The sequence below is a fragment of the Larus michahellis genome, chromosome 1, assembly GCF_964199755.1.
Source record: "Larus michahellis chromosome 1, bLarMic1.1, whole genome shotgun sequence".
In the NCBI taxonomy this organism is placed as follows: domain Eukaryota; kingdom Metazoa; phylum Chordata; class Aves; order Charadriiformes; family Laridae; genus Larus; species Larus michahellis.
In genome coordinates, this window is record NC_133896.1 from 75,547,541 (window position 1) to 75,561,647 (window position 14,107).

The following is a 14,107-nucleotide window of genomic DNA, read 5'->3' on the forward strand; positions in this document are numbered from 1 at the left end:
TCACTTGTATTGCAAGTGTAAGAACAAAAGTTAGGCTTTTGAATTACTCTCTTTGGGCCTTTCAGAAGTAATATACAGACCCAAAGAAGTCCATAGGTTGACAACTACTGACTCAAATCATGTTCAACTTTGAAAGGTGGTGATCATTTACGTAGCGTTGTTGCTGTCCTTCCTGCAGTGTGTAGCACATCTGTGTGCTGCCAAGCTGTGGACAAGATACATGTTGCCTCCCGTTACCTTTTCCTCTAGATTGGTACCAGATGTTACGTGAAGAATCACAGCACTGCCTTAAAAGCAGCTGGTTTTGCAGTCCAGGCAAGGCTGGAGAAATTGGCAGGTGGAAAGGTGGAGGGAGTAGGAGATGTGTTAAGAGCTGGCTGCTTTTTCGTCTCCTGTGAGGTCTCTCTGCCCACACAGTGCTCAGCTCTTTCATGAATCTCATAATGGATAACTTTTCACCTGTATATTAACACCTATCATAAGCAGCCCAAACAATAGATAAATGAGTTGACATCAGCAATGAATGGCTTTGGGGAGGCAAGGTTTGGTCCAAATGACTGCAGTGAGCGGGTGCTTTCAGAACTGCGTTCCACTGCATCTCCGTTTGTAAACAACCCGTGGCTTGTGCTTTCCAAAACAGGTAACAAAAGTGACCGGGCTTTGGGTGATTTGCTTCTCTCTTTCTATTCTTATTTTTATTTAATATGATTCTTTGATGAGCTTTCTTCTACTCCCCCTTCTTTCATTTCCCTCCTGAACTGCAGTCTCTCTGTAACTAAGCAGCACAATTCAGACAGCACACCAAGAAGGTGGATGCGGAGCTACCTCTGTTACCACAAAAGTGGTTAAGTGTGAGGACCACAACCTGCACTGCAACTCCATAGGCTCAGCACAAGAGGCCTAACTGCATGACAGCTATGAGGACCTTTCTTTTTGAAATACCTTGAAATACACTTAATGCCTTTGATAAAAATAAGATGACCTAAATTATGTTTAAAAGCTAACTGCTATAATTACAAGCTATACGTATTTATTTTCTGGATACTTATACTAGGGCTAATGAACTATTACTAAAATGTTCCTCCCTCTGAAAACCAGAATGATGCGGTTTAGTGTGATGCAAATTATTATGTTGTTTTCTTTGTTTCAACACTTTATAGCTGTAAAATGGCTTAGATGTAGACACTGAAAGGGATAACGTATCTTAATTTCCATTTTGTTCAGTGGAAAAATGGCTAATTAGTTGTAAGGGTCTCAGCCACACAAATCTCTGACAGGTATTTTGGAGACAGGACTTATTTAAGAGTACACAATATTTTGTTCACTGTTGATCAAATTATATTCCTGTGCAAAGTAATAGATGATCAATTATTCCAGCACAGCTGAGTATTTAAATGGATATTTAAAGGACTCTAGTATAAAACACATTATGGCATTTACATGTAGCGTTCAAAATGGAAAAAAATTAATACCCAAACTGGGAAAGAAAAGCTATGAATATTGCTTCTGTTTTTATTTAGGGAAAAGAAAGTGAAAATAATAATAAAAAAAATTGACCATATTAAAACAACTTTTGTGGAGCTACTGTCTCCTACAGAATTACCATTCAGATTAAATCCTTCATATTATCCAGTTTTGATGTATGTCTGTCATTGCAACTTCCCATTCCAGCTTGGTAGGTTTCTCATATTCACCATTCTTTATCTAAACAGACGCTTCACTGGGTGTGTAAGTTTTTTATTCGTTTGTGCTCTAGGACTTTCCTGTCTAGATGTTCAAAAATGCACAGCTTTTTCAAAGCTAATTGTATACTTAATAGAGATTTAGAATTGTTCTGTTCCTTAAATCATTCCAGTCTTTCCACTTTCTCAGCAGATACCAGCATTATTTTCCTTTATGAGCATAGGTGGTCTGGGTTACTTTGAGTTTATGTAAGAAACTACCATTCAAGGGAGTTTATTTAGGGAGGAATCCATAACCAGATGTGGTCTTTGAAGCAGCCTCAGAGGTTAAACTGGCTCACTCAAGGGGAATTCCTCATAATTTAAACACCACCAGTCTCCTTTGTGCAGATGAATTTCTGAGTGGAGCAAAACTACAAATATAGTTTCTGTTTCCAGTGCCAGTAAGGAAGCCTCTGAAGCTTGAATTTATCATTGCTTTTTTGTCCTCCCTGGCCCAGGGAGCACAAATAACATGATCAGGGAAGGAAAAGACTTTGGGAAATATGAGTCTGTATGTCCCACCCCCTCAGCTCCATTCATGGACCCATGCAAGGAACAGCTGTTGAGTGTTTGCATGGAGAGACCTGACCCTAGATCAGAAGAGGACCATTTAATGGCTTTTTCCTGTTTTGCAGGTTTTTTAAGACTGGAACATGCATTGCGCCCATGGCAGGTATTTTAACGCATTTATGGGTGCACAAAGAGGAGGTATTAAATGCGAGCAGAGCAGGTGCCATACACTGGCCACCGCGTGGGTGACTGTTTTACTGCTGGTTCATCCAAGTCAGCTAGGGAACTTGGTGGGTTTTTGGTCTGATCTCAGATCCTGCTGAACCCGTACAACACCCTGAGTGCCATGGGGACATACACAGCTCAAGCATCACACTGGTCCCAAAAGCTCCTCAGGTCATAAGCAGTTACAATGGTTGTCAACTTCAGGTTTCAAGCAATGCTGTGATCTCCTTGCTGGGGCTGCTGCAGGAGGGGGCAAGGCGCAGTCTTTGCTGTGAAAAGTTTGTAGTCAAAATCAGTTGAACAGAGAACAGTGGAAGAAAAGGGTAAACAGGGCAGCAAGCAGGAAAGTGACCTGTACTGGAAGTGCTAAGATTTCTTGGGGAACCTCAGTGTCTTTGACAGTCTTTACCTCCGATAACTTGCCCAAAGTTAAATAGTAATTCAGTAGCAGTAATTCAGGCAGCCCTGTTTGAGCCTTTTCTTTTTCCTCTGCTCATTTGTGCAATGGTTGACCATCTCTTTTGTACTAATGACAGTCTGTATATGAAACCTCCTGGATCTTTAATGTGCTCCTCTGCCTCAAAAAGATGAGAATGAATGTTATTTACAGTTACTGTGTTGTAGATAACTTAAGACGTGAGTTAATGTTGCACTTGCAAAGGAGTAATTGAAAATATTTTTAGGGAAAAGCATGCCGTTAGGATTTGTATTTAGTTCTATTTAATCCTTCAGCAAATTGCAAAGTATTTTTGATGACCAGTTACAGTGGTAAAGGATCCCATTACCTATGAAGCCCATAACAGATTAAGCAGAATAATTTAGTTTCTGCTCCAAGATCTTACACTCATGGATTCTGGTTGCAAGATTGCTGTTTTCCGTGACGTTGTGAGTGCATCTTGACATTTCTCTTTGTTGATATGGATTCCGCTAACATTTTTCATAAAAGGAGCAGAGTTTTGGTTTGTTATTGCTTTTTCTCAGAGGGGCCTTTTGAATATGGATAACTGGTTTCCCTCTCCTCCTCTAGTATTTCAAAAGTGACGTAGTTCAAGCGATAAATATGTAGGCAACAACCTAAACAGTTATTGCTACACATCATATTTTGACATTGAATCGTGCCAAAGTAAAAATAATGGCTGCAGGAGAGAAAAGCCCCAAACAAATCAGTTGTCGTAGCGTCAAAGCTGACCATCAGGCCTGGGAACATGGATTTGTTAGAGATCTTGAACACTTGGTGTTGATAAGAAACAGCTCAATTAATGTAGTCATGCAGACTGACATCCATGTACGTTTATACTTAGAAAAGTGATGTGCTTTATAAAGGTTACACATTGAAGAATCAGTGAGGAATTGCAGGTGTATCCAAATCAGAAAGTCATACATCAGCAATAGTAATTACCAAGAGCATCAAAATGTTCCCTATTTTTATTTGTCCTCATAGTTCTGGTAATTGTGCTTGGATCTTGCTAAAGAAATACAGATGCTGCCCAGTTGCCATCAGGTTCATTAAGCACAAAATAATAACCAGAGGCTTGTAAGCTTAGAAAACGTGGCACGGGGCTAGGAGGCAGGTGTTACCAGGGACCTATGAATGCCCTCTGAGTGTCAGCTGCTGACTTATTAATTTATGAATTATAAATCTCTACTAATTACACACTTAGCTCTGAAAAATTGTGCTTACAGTTGTTAGCTCGGTGTACGTTGATGCTTGATATGGATAGGATTTGCCTTACCATGTAGGAAGACAAGCCAACCTAAGTATCATAGTATCTTCTTGGTAGTTTAAAAACCGTAATACTGCAGTTCCGGTTCTCTTATGTTTTCTAGGGTGCACAAAGAACTCATCTTCTCTTTTGAAGGGTTTCCTGGTGATACAGCATTATAGTAGCTGCTCAGAAGCTGCTTTGTTTTGTTTTCTTTTTTCTTTTTTTCTCTTTCTTTTCTTTTTTCTTTGTTTTTTTTCTCATTTCTTTTCTTTTTTTCCCTTTTTTCTTTTTTCACACAAACATAACGCTGATCTGATGTCCATACATAAACTAAAGGTCAGTGAGGTGTACATGAGGCAGAAGCTTGCTTGATATCTTTGAGTTGTGTGAAAGCCACGGCCTTCTGGTAATGTGTTCCCCTGCTGAGCAGGAAGATCATTTTCCCAGTAAGCTGTGGCTTGTTTTCTCTTATATGGAGGGACATTCTCTCCTGGGTGTCCCCCAGACTTCCTGCAGGTCTGCAGCTGGCCACTTAAGATCCCATTTCCCCATCTAGAGGATGGGGAGGTTTGGAGAAAGAGTGCCTTGCGCTTTGGTGGGGCAGTCAAGTTCAGGATTCATTTGACCACTGCCGAAAGGGAGCTGTAATGCTGGTGGCAGTCAGGGCTGGTCTCCAAAGCTGGTAGATCTTTCCTGGAGGATGGCCAGGAGGTCGAGCCGTTCTCCTGAAGAGCTCAGATGTGAGTTGATGGTGGCTCCGAGTTTCTTCCAAACCAGGCTGAATTTGCAAAGCTCAGCTGTAATGGCGCCATTGATGCTTGAACACGTAAGCCTTTGTGCTTGTAGAAACTAGCGATGACTCTTCCATTCAGCCCTCAGTTAGAGGGCCTCATTTGAGTGGCAGAAACGTGGATTTGCACTGCAACCATTTCATATTTTAAAAAGGCGGATGATGGCTGGCGAGCCTGGGGTGTGGGAGGGACTGGCAAGGGGAGGATGTGGCTGCTGTGTATTGAAGGATGGCTGCCACGGTTTTCCATTACCGACTCGTGTTGGTGGACGTCCAAGCAGTTGAGCAGCCAGAGGGGCAGGAAGCATTTCTTGGCCCTCAGCACAGGGAACACAACTTCAGTTTATGTCTCCCTTTGTCTTCTGCCCTCTTGCATTCACTGCAGTAATGCAGAAACTGAGAAATACAGTCCCTGGATATCTAGAAAGCTCTGAATTGCTTGACTTAGCTATGAATTTGGGTGGTGTGTTTTTGTGTGCAGCATGCCTTTTATTGCTTCTGTGTTTTTATGGTCCTACCAATGGGTAGCTATTGTTCTATTTAATTTTCTGAATTTCTTTGTTGTTTCTGGTCTTATTTTTCCCCTCACTCAGGATTTGATCCAGGAAATAAATGAGTTGCGGTTGAGAGTGGGAGAAATGGACAATGAAAGACTCCAGTATGAGAAAAAACTGAAAACGACCAAAGTAAGTGAGGCTGAGGGGAAGAAGCAGAGGAGTATGTAAGTCAGGCTTTAGAAGTTCGCTGTCTTTTCCCCAGTCCTTGCCTGCACCCTGCAAAAACCTAAGCATGCTCAGGCCCAGGGGTTTCATGGTGCTCACTCAGCATCTGGGGTTATTTCCAAATTTCATGCTATGGTTTTCAGATCTGGGCATTGTTTTTTTTAATGAAGGATAACTTACCATGCAGCTGGCAGTTAACACTAAATTTGTTACCTGTTTAGACCCTTTTAGACCCTTTAGACCCGTTTAGACACATATGTGTCAGGAAACACCAGCTGCAGTACATAAGGCGTGTGCCATAAGCTGAGCATGTATTTTCTCCTAAATGTGCTAAAAATCAGCCACTTCTGAAGAGAAAGCATTCACCTAAGTAATTCTAGCAGCCTGTTTCTGTAAGTGTTTAACTTATCTTTGCCATTTAGCCTTGTCTCTTTTCTATCTTCAGTTTTCTCTCACTCCTCTGTCTCTGTTACCAGTCTTTAATGGCCAAACTTTCTAGTATGAAAATCAAAGTGGGTCAGATGCAGTATGAAAAGCAGCGGATGGAGCAAAAAAGCCAGATTCTAAAGGTGTAGTAGTTTCTGGGTAACATCAGGCCTGTTTTGAATCCTTCATATTCCACCATTTTACGGTCTGTCCTGCATCGTACTGTCGTGCTTTGTTCTTCATTAATTGCTGTGTGTTGATATGCAGTGTGCCCTTTCCCATTAGATGTGGAAAGCTCTTTATGTAGATATTCCTTGTAAACAGCTTTTATGTCAGATGGGAGAGGATTTTACTGTGCTGAACTTTGCATAGGCTAATGGATTGGAATATGACTTGGGTTAAAATCATTCCCCTTCCAAGTAAAGATTGTCTCTTCTGTAGCTTACATCCATTATCCAAACAGAACTTTTTCTCCCCTTGTTGGAGAAAATTTATTCATGAAAACTACCTAGAAAATAGTGATTCTTTTATATTGTCTTCTCTCCCACATGTAAATTCACATATTGTGTTCCTAATTCAGGGGAGGAAATACACATTGACAACCACATGCAGCTCTAGTTGCCCAGGGGTATAACAGCAGCTTCTTAACTGACCAAGAGATGGTCTGGTTTGGGAGAAGCTTGCGTCCGACACTGGCAGAAATCCCATCAAAATCAGTGCCAAGTTGGAGCACTGCAGGATTATATTACCCAACCACTGTTCTGGAAGAGGCTTTGGTTTCTTGAAAATTTTAAGATTGATCTATTTTTCCAATGATGCTTTAGAGCAAACATGAACCAATTTCAGGAAATTCTCTAGTCTGGGCCACAGTTTGGGTGGCAGACATCACTATATATTCGCAAACATATCTTTTGAGAGAAGCTCAGGAATATACCTAAGCCACAATATTCCAGTTCGGTTTATTCCTTTAAGGATTTAAAACTTCAGTAAATGCCAAAATTATGAGTCTTGCCTTGTTTTGTTTAGTTTACAAACTGAACAAATTAAATTTTCAGTGTCGGGTACATTTGCACTGAGGGTCCTGTCTTGATTGCACAAGATATCCTCGGACATCAAAGAAACATGTTACTAATCTGGGTAGGATTTGACTCAGATTTTAAAAAGTTAAGTGCATGGATCTGTGCCAGTCACTTGCTAGTGCAGGTGGTTAGGTATAACTTAAAATTTGACAGCGTTTATCTAATGCACCCCAACTCCCCCAAACACCATCTGTCTTATTCCCTTGAATCTCAACTCTAAGCTTCCTTTCCTAATGCTTGATCAGCAGACACAAACTGTGGTAGAGGTACCACTTTTTTGTCTGATCTGCTTTCCATTATGTGTCTATGTGCTTGATGGTGTCGTGGTTGATTTTCCTTTTATAGAAGCAGTTGTTATTTCTGAAACTGTCCTCAATCTGGTGTAAGCACAATTCCATAATTGTCCAGCTTTGAACATGCAAATGCCCTATAGATACCAAAATGTAAGTGTTGTGAGGCTGAGTTATGAACACCAAAGTGTTCATAAATTTTAGCATTCAGCCTTATCACCTGCACTTTTTCTGTCTCTGCAAGGTTAAATAAATCAGAAAACTGCTTTTTTTGCTTTACTCTTTCTTCTTTAAATTTAGATGTAAAATCTCTTTTCGTTTACACGTTGAGACTGACACTTTTGGATCATAGGCCCCCTGGCGTTGGCCCCTTACAGTCTCAGTGGTCTGTTGTGATGTTCAGAGGCAGTTTGGTCGGTGTACCCTCAGCCAGTGTAAATGTCAGGGGGCCCTCAGTCATTTCCACCAGCTGAGGACCTCTCCACTGCACTTCACAGGAAAGAATTTTGGAAATGTCTCAGACGTGTGTGGAAACTGTCACTGAGTGATTCTGTGTCTGTTGCAGGATGAGCTAGCAGCTTTGAAAGACAAACTGGAGCAGAAGGAAGCCGAGGTAAAAAGGTTGCAAGAAAAACTGGTTTGCAAGCTGAAAGGAGAAGGGATTGAAATACTGGACAGAGGTAAGAAGAAGGGAGGCTCTCTCACTGCGTCCTCCTCAGTTACCTCATCTGAGGTCATGCTTCCATGAATGGTTGTACAGGAAATAACAGATAAAAGCCTCAATTTTCATATACTTTCTGTCTTCATGTTTACTTCTCTTTATATGTTCAGCGGGTGTTCGCGATGCAACTGCTGAACCTACTGTCGTAGCAAGTTCTTGATCAATTTCAAACTAGCCTAAGTAATCCCTAGTTAGCTCTTCACATGCCTTGCATGGTGCCTCAAAAGATGTAGTTTATATTGGCAAAGAAATCCTTAAACTAATTTCAACAAGCTCCCCAAAAAGATTATACTGAGAAGGAAACTTTCTGTGTTATGCTGAGCTTTGCTTGTACACTCTTTACTGCTAGGGAAGGGGAAAACCCATACTGCAAACCAGAGTATGATGTGTACCAGCAAATCTTCAATGTGGACCTAGCTGTTAAGTGGGTGGAATTGAGGACTGGTTCTGGATTTGTGCATTGGCTAAGTCTAAATCGTAATTAAGCTTGAATTAGCACGGAAACTTTACATGTCAGATAATTCTTTTATTTGCTTGCAAGGAAGAAACAAAATCAGTATTTATTTTGGGGAACTTATTTAAAAATAGAAATTTTTCTTTAAAGCCTCACAATAATTTTCCACAGGCTTTTTTGACCTGCTGCAATTTCGGTTCTGAACATGTCTCACTGATGGTTATTGCTGGTTTTAAGATTCTGCTTTTAAAGTACGTTTTTTAGAAAAATAAAGCCACAAGAGATTAGTCTCCTCTCCTGACCCGAGGAGGAAAATGCTGTGTGTAGATTGTCACGTTTTGTTTAATAAAATGATCTGTTTTCAAAACACTACGTAAGATCACTACAAGTGACCACATTGAATCATGATGCGTTTGTTTGGGTTTTCTTAATAACATTTAAATGTGAACAGGTCTGACTTTATTGCATTTATGACGACTTATATGGGGCTTTTGTTCCTGGGACCTGCTGTGTATGTTGAACTTCCATTGCTCTCTGGTTCTCAGCTTTAGTTTAGTTTTCAGTATAGCTCAGCAGGAGATCTTCTGCCATGGTGAACCATGTTTTTTCTGACGTGGACCAATATTAAGTAATGCCGTTTACAGATAACACAGGTTATCTGCCCCATTAGCTGAATTGTACTTTCTGAACAAATATGCGTACGTTATCGCTTAGATGCCTTTTGCCAGTAAAGTGTTAGCTTAAGAGTAATCTATTGGCATAAGCCTTTTCTGAGGCTTTACAAGTGAAAACATGCAGTTGAAAAAATATATCCTTGAGACAGGTAGTTGTGTATGAGAGCAGTGAGGCTATTTTGTGTCTTTATAAATGTTAGCACCCGGGGAGTGCAGCCTGAAACCATGAACTGCTTGCTTCTACGATAATAGATAGCTGACTCCTTAAGTATCAATATTGTCATAAAAGTTATTTAATGTCATAACCTTCATGCTAATTTCAAATCCGATGGATTTTCCTGCACAGATGAAAATTGTAAAAAGAAGCTGAAAGATAAAAGTAAGGTTTCTGGTGTCTTTCCACAAGCATTTGCATTTCAGAAGTGCATTTCAGAATAGCTTTCTGCATGTGTCTGCAAAACTGCTTTAATAAACATTGTTAGGTTGCATAGTCTATAACCCTTAGTTACACTTACAGTAAACTTTGAGAATACGGGTGGATATATCACACTTGAAATAAGTTTTCTGAAGAAAAGCTGATAGGCGAAGACAGATTTGGTCTCATGGAGACTCACAAAACAGTTGCCTCTCAATGAAATGCAATCGCAATCCAGTAAGCCAGGTTTTCTGTTAGCATAACTGAGTGAAAATCGTTGGAACTGGATGAGCTGCAGTTTTATCCCAATGTGTCTAAATGTCTTTTATCTAGAAAGCCAGCCAGGCAGCTTGTTTTCTTCTTGCATTTCATTAAGGAGGAAAATGTTCCTCCTTCTCTCTTTTCTGAGAAATTTTAGGAAGTTGAAACCAGGTAAAATGCTTTCTTGCCAGTGAATTTGGCCACCTGCCTATGTTTGTGACGAAATTTAAAGTTTACTTCGCTTATGCAAGGTAGATTTTTAGCAAAAATGGAGATTGTTTCCATTCTTTTTGAATTTCTAGTCCACAACACTTCCAAAATCTAACCTGGTTAGAACACACATGTTTCCATGTATTTATACTTCTGTGTAAATAAGGGTTGTAGATGAAGCACAGAACACTGATGTCTGTATTAGGAACCTTTTCCATGTCTGAACTACAATATATATTCTAGCATGAATGCTCATCACAGCAAATACTTGTATCATTCTGTTGTGCTGTCCTCGCTTCTACATCCATACTGAATTAAGACTAAGTGTCACTGCACAATGCTTTCTTCATCAGATCTACATTAATCCTATTGCTTTGTATAGTGGGTTTTTGAGATGTCGTTTGGGGTCTTTGTTGACTGTTGTAATGAGGATGCATTTTATTGCACTCCAAATGTAGTATTTTATATTTTGGACTTTTCGTTTTGCAATTATTTGATTATTTGAAAGAGGGAAATCATGAAAGTCAAGGAGTAGTTTTACTCCTGACTTTTCCATTTTCCTAAGGCTGAGGGGGGTGGGTAAGGAAATTTTCCTGAATTTCATCATTTCCATGATAAAAATGTCAGAAAAAAGGTTTTGAAGAAAAGGGGTTTTCTTCTATGTATTTCCATCTAAATTAGAGTTTAAGTGGCTTATGCGTTGTCTTTTAATTTGTAAATTTACTTTCGGTATTATCAAGTTGCTTCTAGGTTTTTTGTTTTTCTTATTTCCTTACGCTGTCTAATTTAAATTGACTTAGAGAACTGTATTGTGTTTTTAGATATAGAGGTACAGAAAATGAAGAAGGCAGTAGAATCTCTAATGGCAGCAAATGAAGAGAAGGTAGCAAAGTCATCATTTTTTCAGTAATCATTCATCGGATTTGAGTTAAATCTCTAAGAAAATCTTCACATATGAACTTGTCACAATTCAATTAAAAATCAAATTTTTAAGAATCAATGATTCACTATAGTCAAGCACTGCAGTGCTTTTAAGGGACTGTAACCAAGCATTTATGAGCTCTATCGCGTGTACACAGAGTCCTTACGCTGTTGTGTCATTCAGTTCAGTGGGACTGCAGTCTACGGCGTGCTCTGAAAATGTAGAGTTCTGTACAAGTCCCATGAGATATCACAGGCTGCATTTCCAAAAGGACTTTCTGTAAAGTATGAATTGTTTTCATGCGTGGTTTTGCACATTCATATGCATGTGCATTTTGTAGGATGTTTCCTTTTGATCAACAAAGCCCTAAACCCTTTGATTACCGCTTTCTTTGTACATGCTAAATTAATTATACTCTACCTTTGACTTAAAGAGGGAGCTGAAATCCACTTTCAAGGCTGGGACAATTCTGGTGATCAACCAGATGATAGTTTTTGCTAAATAGAAGTTTTGATGTTTCAGAACCTCTCAGAGTTCTGGGTCCTGTCCCACCCACACTTAACATTTATTTTAGTTTCACAACCAATTAAACTGAAGAATATCTAGTATTTGTATTTCTTTTTTTTTTTTATTTCCTGAAGGAAGAAGCACAGTCACAACTTTCCTTTATTTTAGGATCGGAAGATAGAAGAGCTTCGGCAATCTCTGAATAGGTACAAGAAAGTTCAAGACATGGTGATATTGGCTCAAGGTAAAAAAGGTATTGTACAATCAAAAAAAAATTAAACTCTGCTCTCATTTAAACTCTAGGTGCGTTGCATGGTGTTATATTGACTCTTAGACTTACTGTCTTTGGAGGTACCTCTTAGGTAGAGTAAAAGCCAGGTCTTCAACTGGTGTGAACTGGTAAATTGCCTTTTTTGTCCAGGCAGATGCACATTTGGATCCCGTTTACGATCTGGTAGTAGTAACTATTATTGTCAAGTTGCTTATTTCCCCCTTGTAAAATTAGTTCGAATATGATAGGCTCTCCAGCTCTTTCCATAGCTTCCTGAAATGCCTTTCAGGGCTGGCTGCTACATTAACTGCTAAAAATTGCTATTCCCCTCTTGCATGTGTTCCTGGGGAGGGAGTTGTAGCTGAGCAGAGCAGTGCCTGAGCATGCTCATTTCTACAAGCCAAACAAGTACTGCCCCAGTGGCTGTGCACGCTGTAATAGCAGTGCCCAAGAGCTGCAAAAATGTCTGTACCAAAGTGGATGTGCTGCCAGGTCAGGGCTGTGGCGATGACACACTACGTCTTTGGCGTGTAATGAACCAGCAGCAGCTGTGGAATAGTTCTCCTTCCCAACCCAGTGGGGGCCAGGCTAGCTTTTCCTACCAGTCTTTTTTCACACACACAAAAAAAGAAAAGCCTTCTCTGCCACCAGATAATGAGCTTAACTGTGTGGCTGAAATGGTAGCTATAATAAATATTGTAACGCGTCATGGTCCATTCCGTATGCTCCAAGATTGGTGGAGGTTTCCAGATCCAGGAGGTTCTGGTCCCCAAAGGTGATAAATGTTGAGGTGGTCATCAGTTTGATGTAATTGAATTGAATAACCTATCTCTCTCCTTTCTCCCTTAAAAGAAAATCAAAAGTAACACATGGAGAACATTACACTGAAGTGGTTCTGAGTTTTCAGATGAAAACACTTAGATATTAGAAAATGAGCATCTGCCTTTACAGCAATAATCCTGGCCTGATGGGTTTTTTCCCTGCATCGTTCTATTCTTTCAGCGCTCAGGTTGCATTTTGCAGGTCACTGTCCTCTGAAAGAGCTGTCCCCAACAAATTTTAGATGTTAACTTTCTGATAATGTATGCACATATAATACATGCGCAACTTTAAAGTCTGTGCACCGGTGTTGTATTACTGTCTTATGGAAACCTCCTTTTGTCTTTGAGTCCTCTGAAGGCCAGAGAAGGCCAACCCAGCCTTCCCCAGACCTTGAATTGACTCGAGCTCGCTGCCTGAGCCTTCTTTAAGACAGACAAGGCTTGTGGCTTTTGTTGTCTGGGCAAATGTTGGAGGTGGACATCTTCCTAGGAGAGGCATGTAGGAGCCCCCAGGGATCCTTTCAGAGTGAAGATTGTCAATAGCCAGAAGTGAGCAAGGAGGCAAAATGTGTGTTTTTGTGATGGTGAATTCATGGTTGTGCTCTTGTGTCTGCTGTCTTGGGCCAAGACAGGAAAAGTGGGGGACAGAGCCCCCTGGGACATGCTGTTAAGACTGGGTCTAAAAGCCAGGGAAAAGAGAGGTTCCTGGTGCCCCTCTTTGCTTCTGACTGGCTTTTGAGAGGCCACCCCTGCAGGGAGGTGGTGATTGCAGCAATGAGATCCTGACTTCTGCTCCTGAGGGTGCTGGCTGATTTGTAGAACCACGTGAAAGCCCTTGCCCGCGGTCTCCAGCTGCCTTTCCTGCTCCCACACAAGCACCGCAGGCTTGAGGTAGGTGCAACGGTGGGGTCAGGAAGCAGCTTCTTTTAGTCCAGCATCATGAATGTAAGCCTGGATGGGAGCTGGCATGCGCCAGAGCATGCTGGGCTGAAAACTGTGGGCTTTGGATCTTGGTATGTGAGGGCTTTTTCTTCCTCGAAACCACTGAGGGACGCTAAGGATACAGCTGCATGTCTTCTATCTACAAGACTGGGAAAGCACATTATCAGTGAGGGAAGAGGAAAGGTGGTGATGAGGGCAAAATACAATGCTGAGCGTTGAAGAGGACTAGCATTTTTTTAATAGGTATTACTCTTTCATGCAGTGCTATGCTTTCAAAGACAGACGATGTTAAAACAGACCTCGAGACTTGGGGAACTGTGCTTTGTGGTCAATTCATGGAGCATGGACAGAGATTTCAAGCAGTGAAAAATGGGCAAGAGAGCTTTTTGCTGTGAACAGGCTTTCGTTTGTATTTGCATCAGATCTTTGGCAATCAG

At 40.7% G+C, this 14,107-nt stretch overlaps 1 protein-coding gene across 27 annotated transcripts in view; it reads left to right on the forward strand.

Annotated features, from left to right (window-relative positions):
* Positions 1-14,107, forward strand: part of PPFIBP1 (PPFIA binding protein 1) — a 120,220-nt gene that overhangs the window by 78,520 nt on the left and 27,593 nt on the right. For 7 of the 27 annotated variants that reach the window (XM_074587774.1, XM_074587756.1, XM_074587749.1 and 4 more), the window contains 6 exons: positions 5,549-5,641; positions 6,154-6,246; positions 8,038-8,152; positions 9,668-9,700; positions 11,029-11,090; positions 11,805-11,889. In XM_074587774.1, coding sequence (XP_074443875.1) covers positions 5,549-5,641; positions 6,154-6,246; positions 8,038-8,152; positions 9,668-9,700; positions 11,029-11,090; positions 11,805-11,889 — 481 coding nt within the window. The remainder of the gene's footprint in view (positions 1-5,548; positions 5,642-6,153; positions 6,247-8,037; positions 8,153-9,667; positions 9,701-11,028; positions 11,091-11,804; positions 11,890-14,107) is intronic. The other 20 variants (XM_074587871.1, XM_074587860.1, XM_074587850.1 and 17 more) reach the window with 7 other exon arrangements.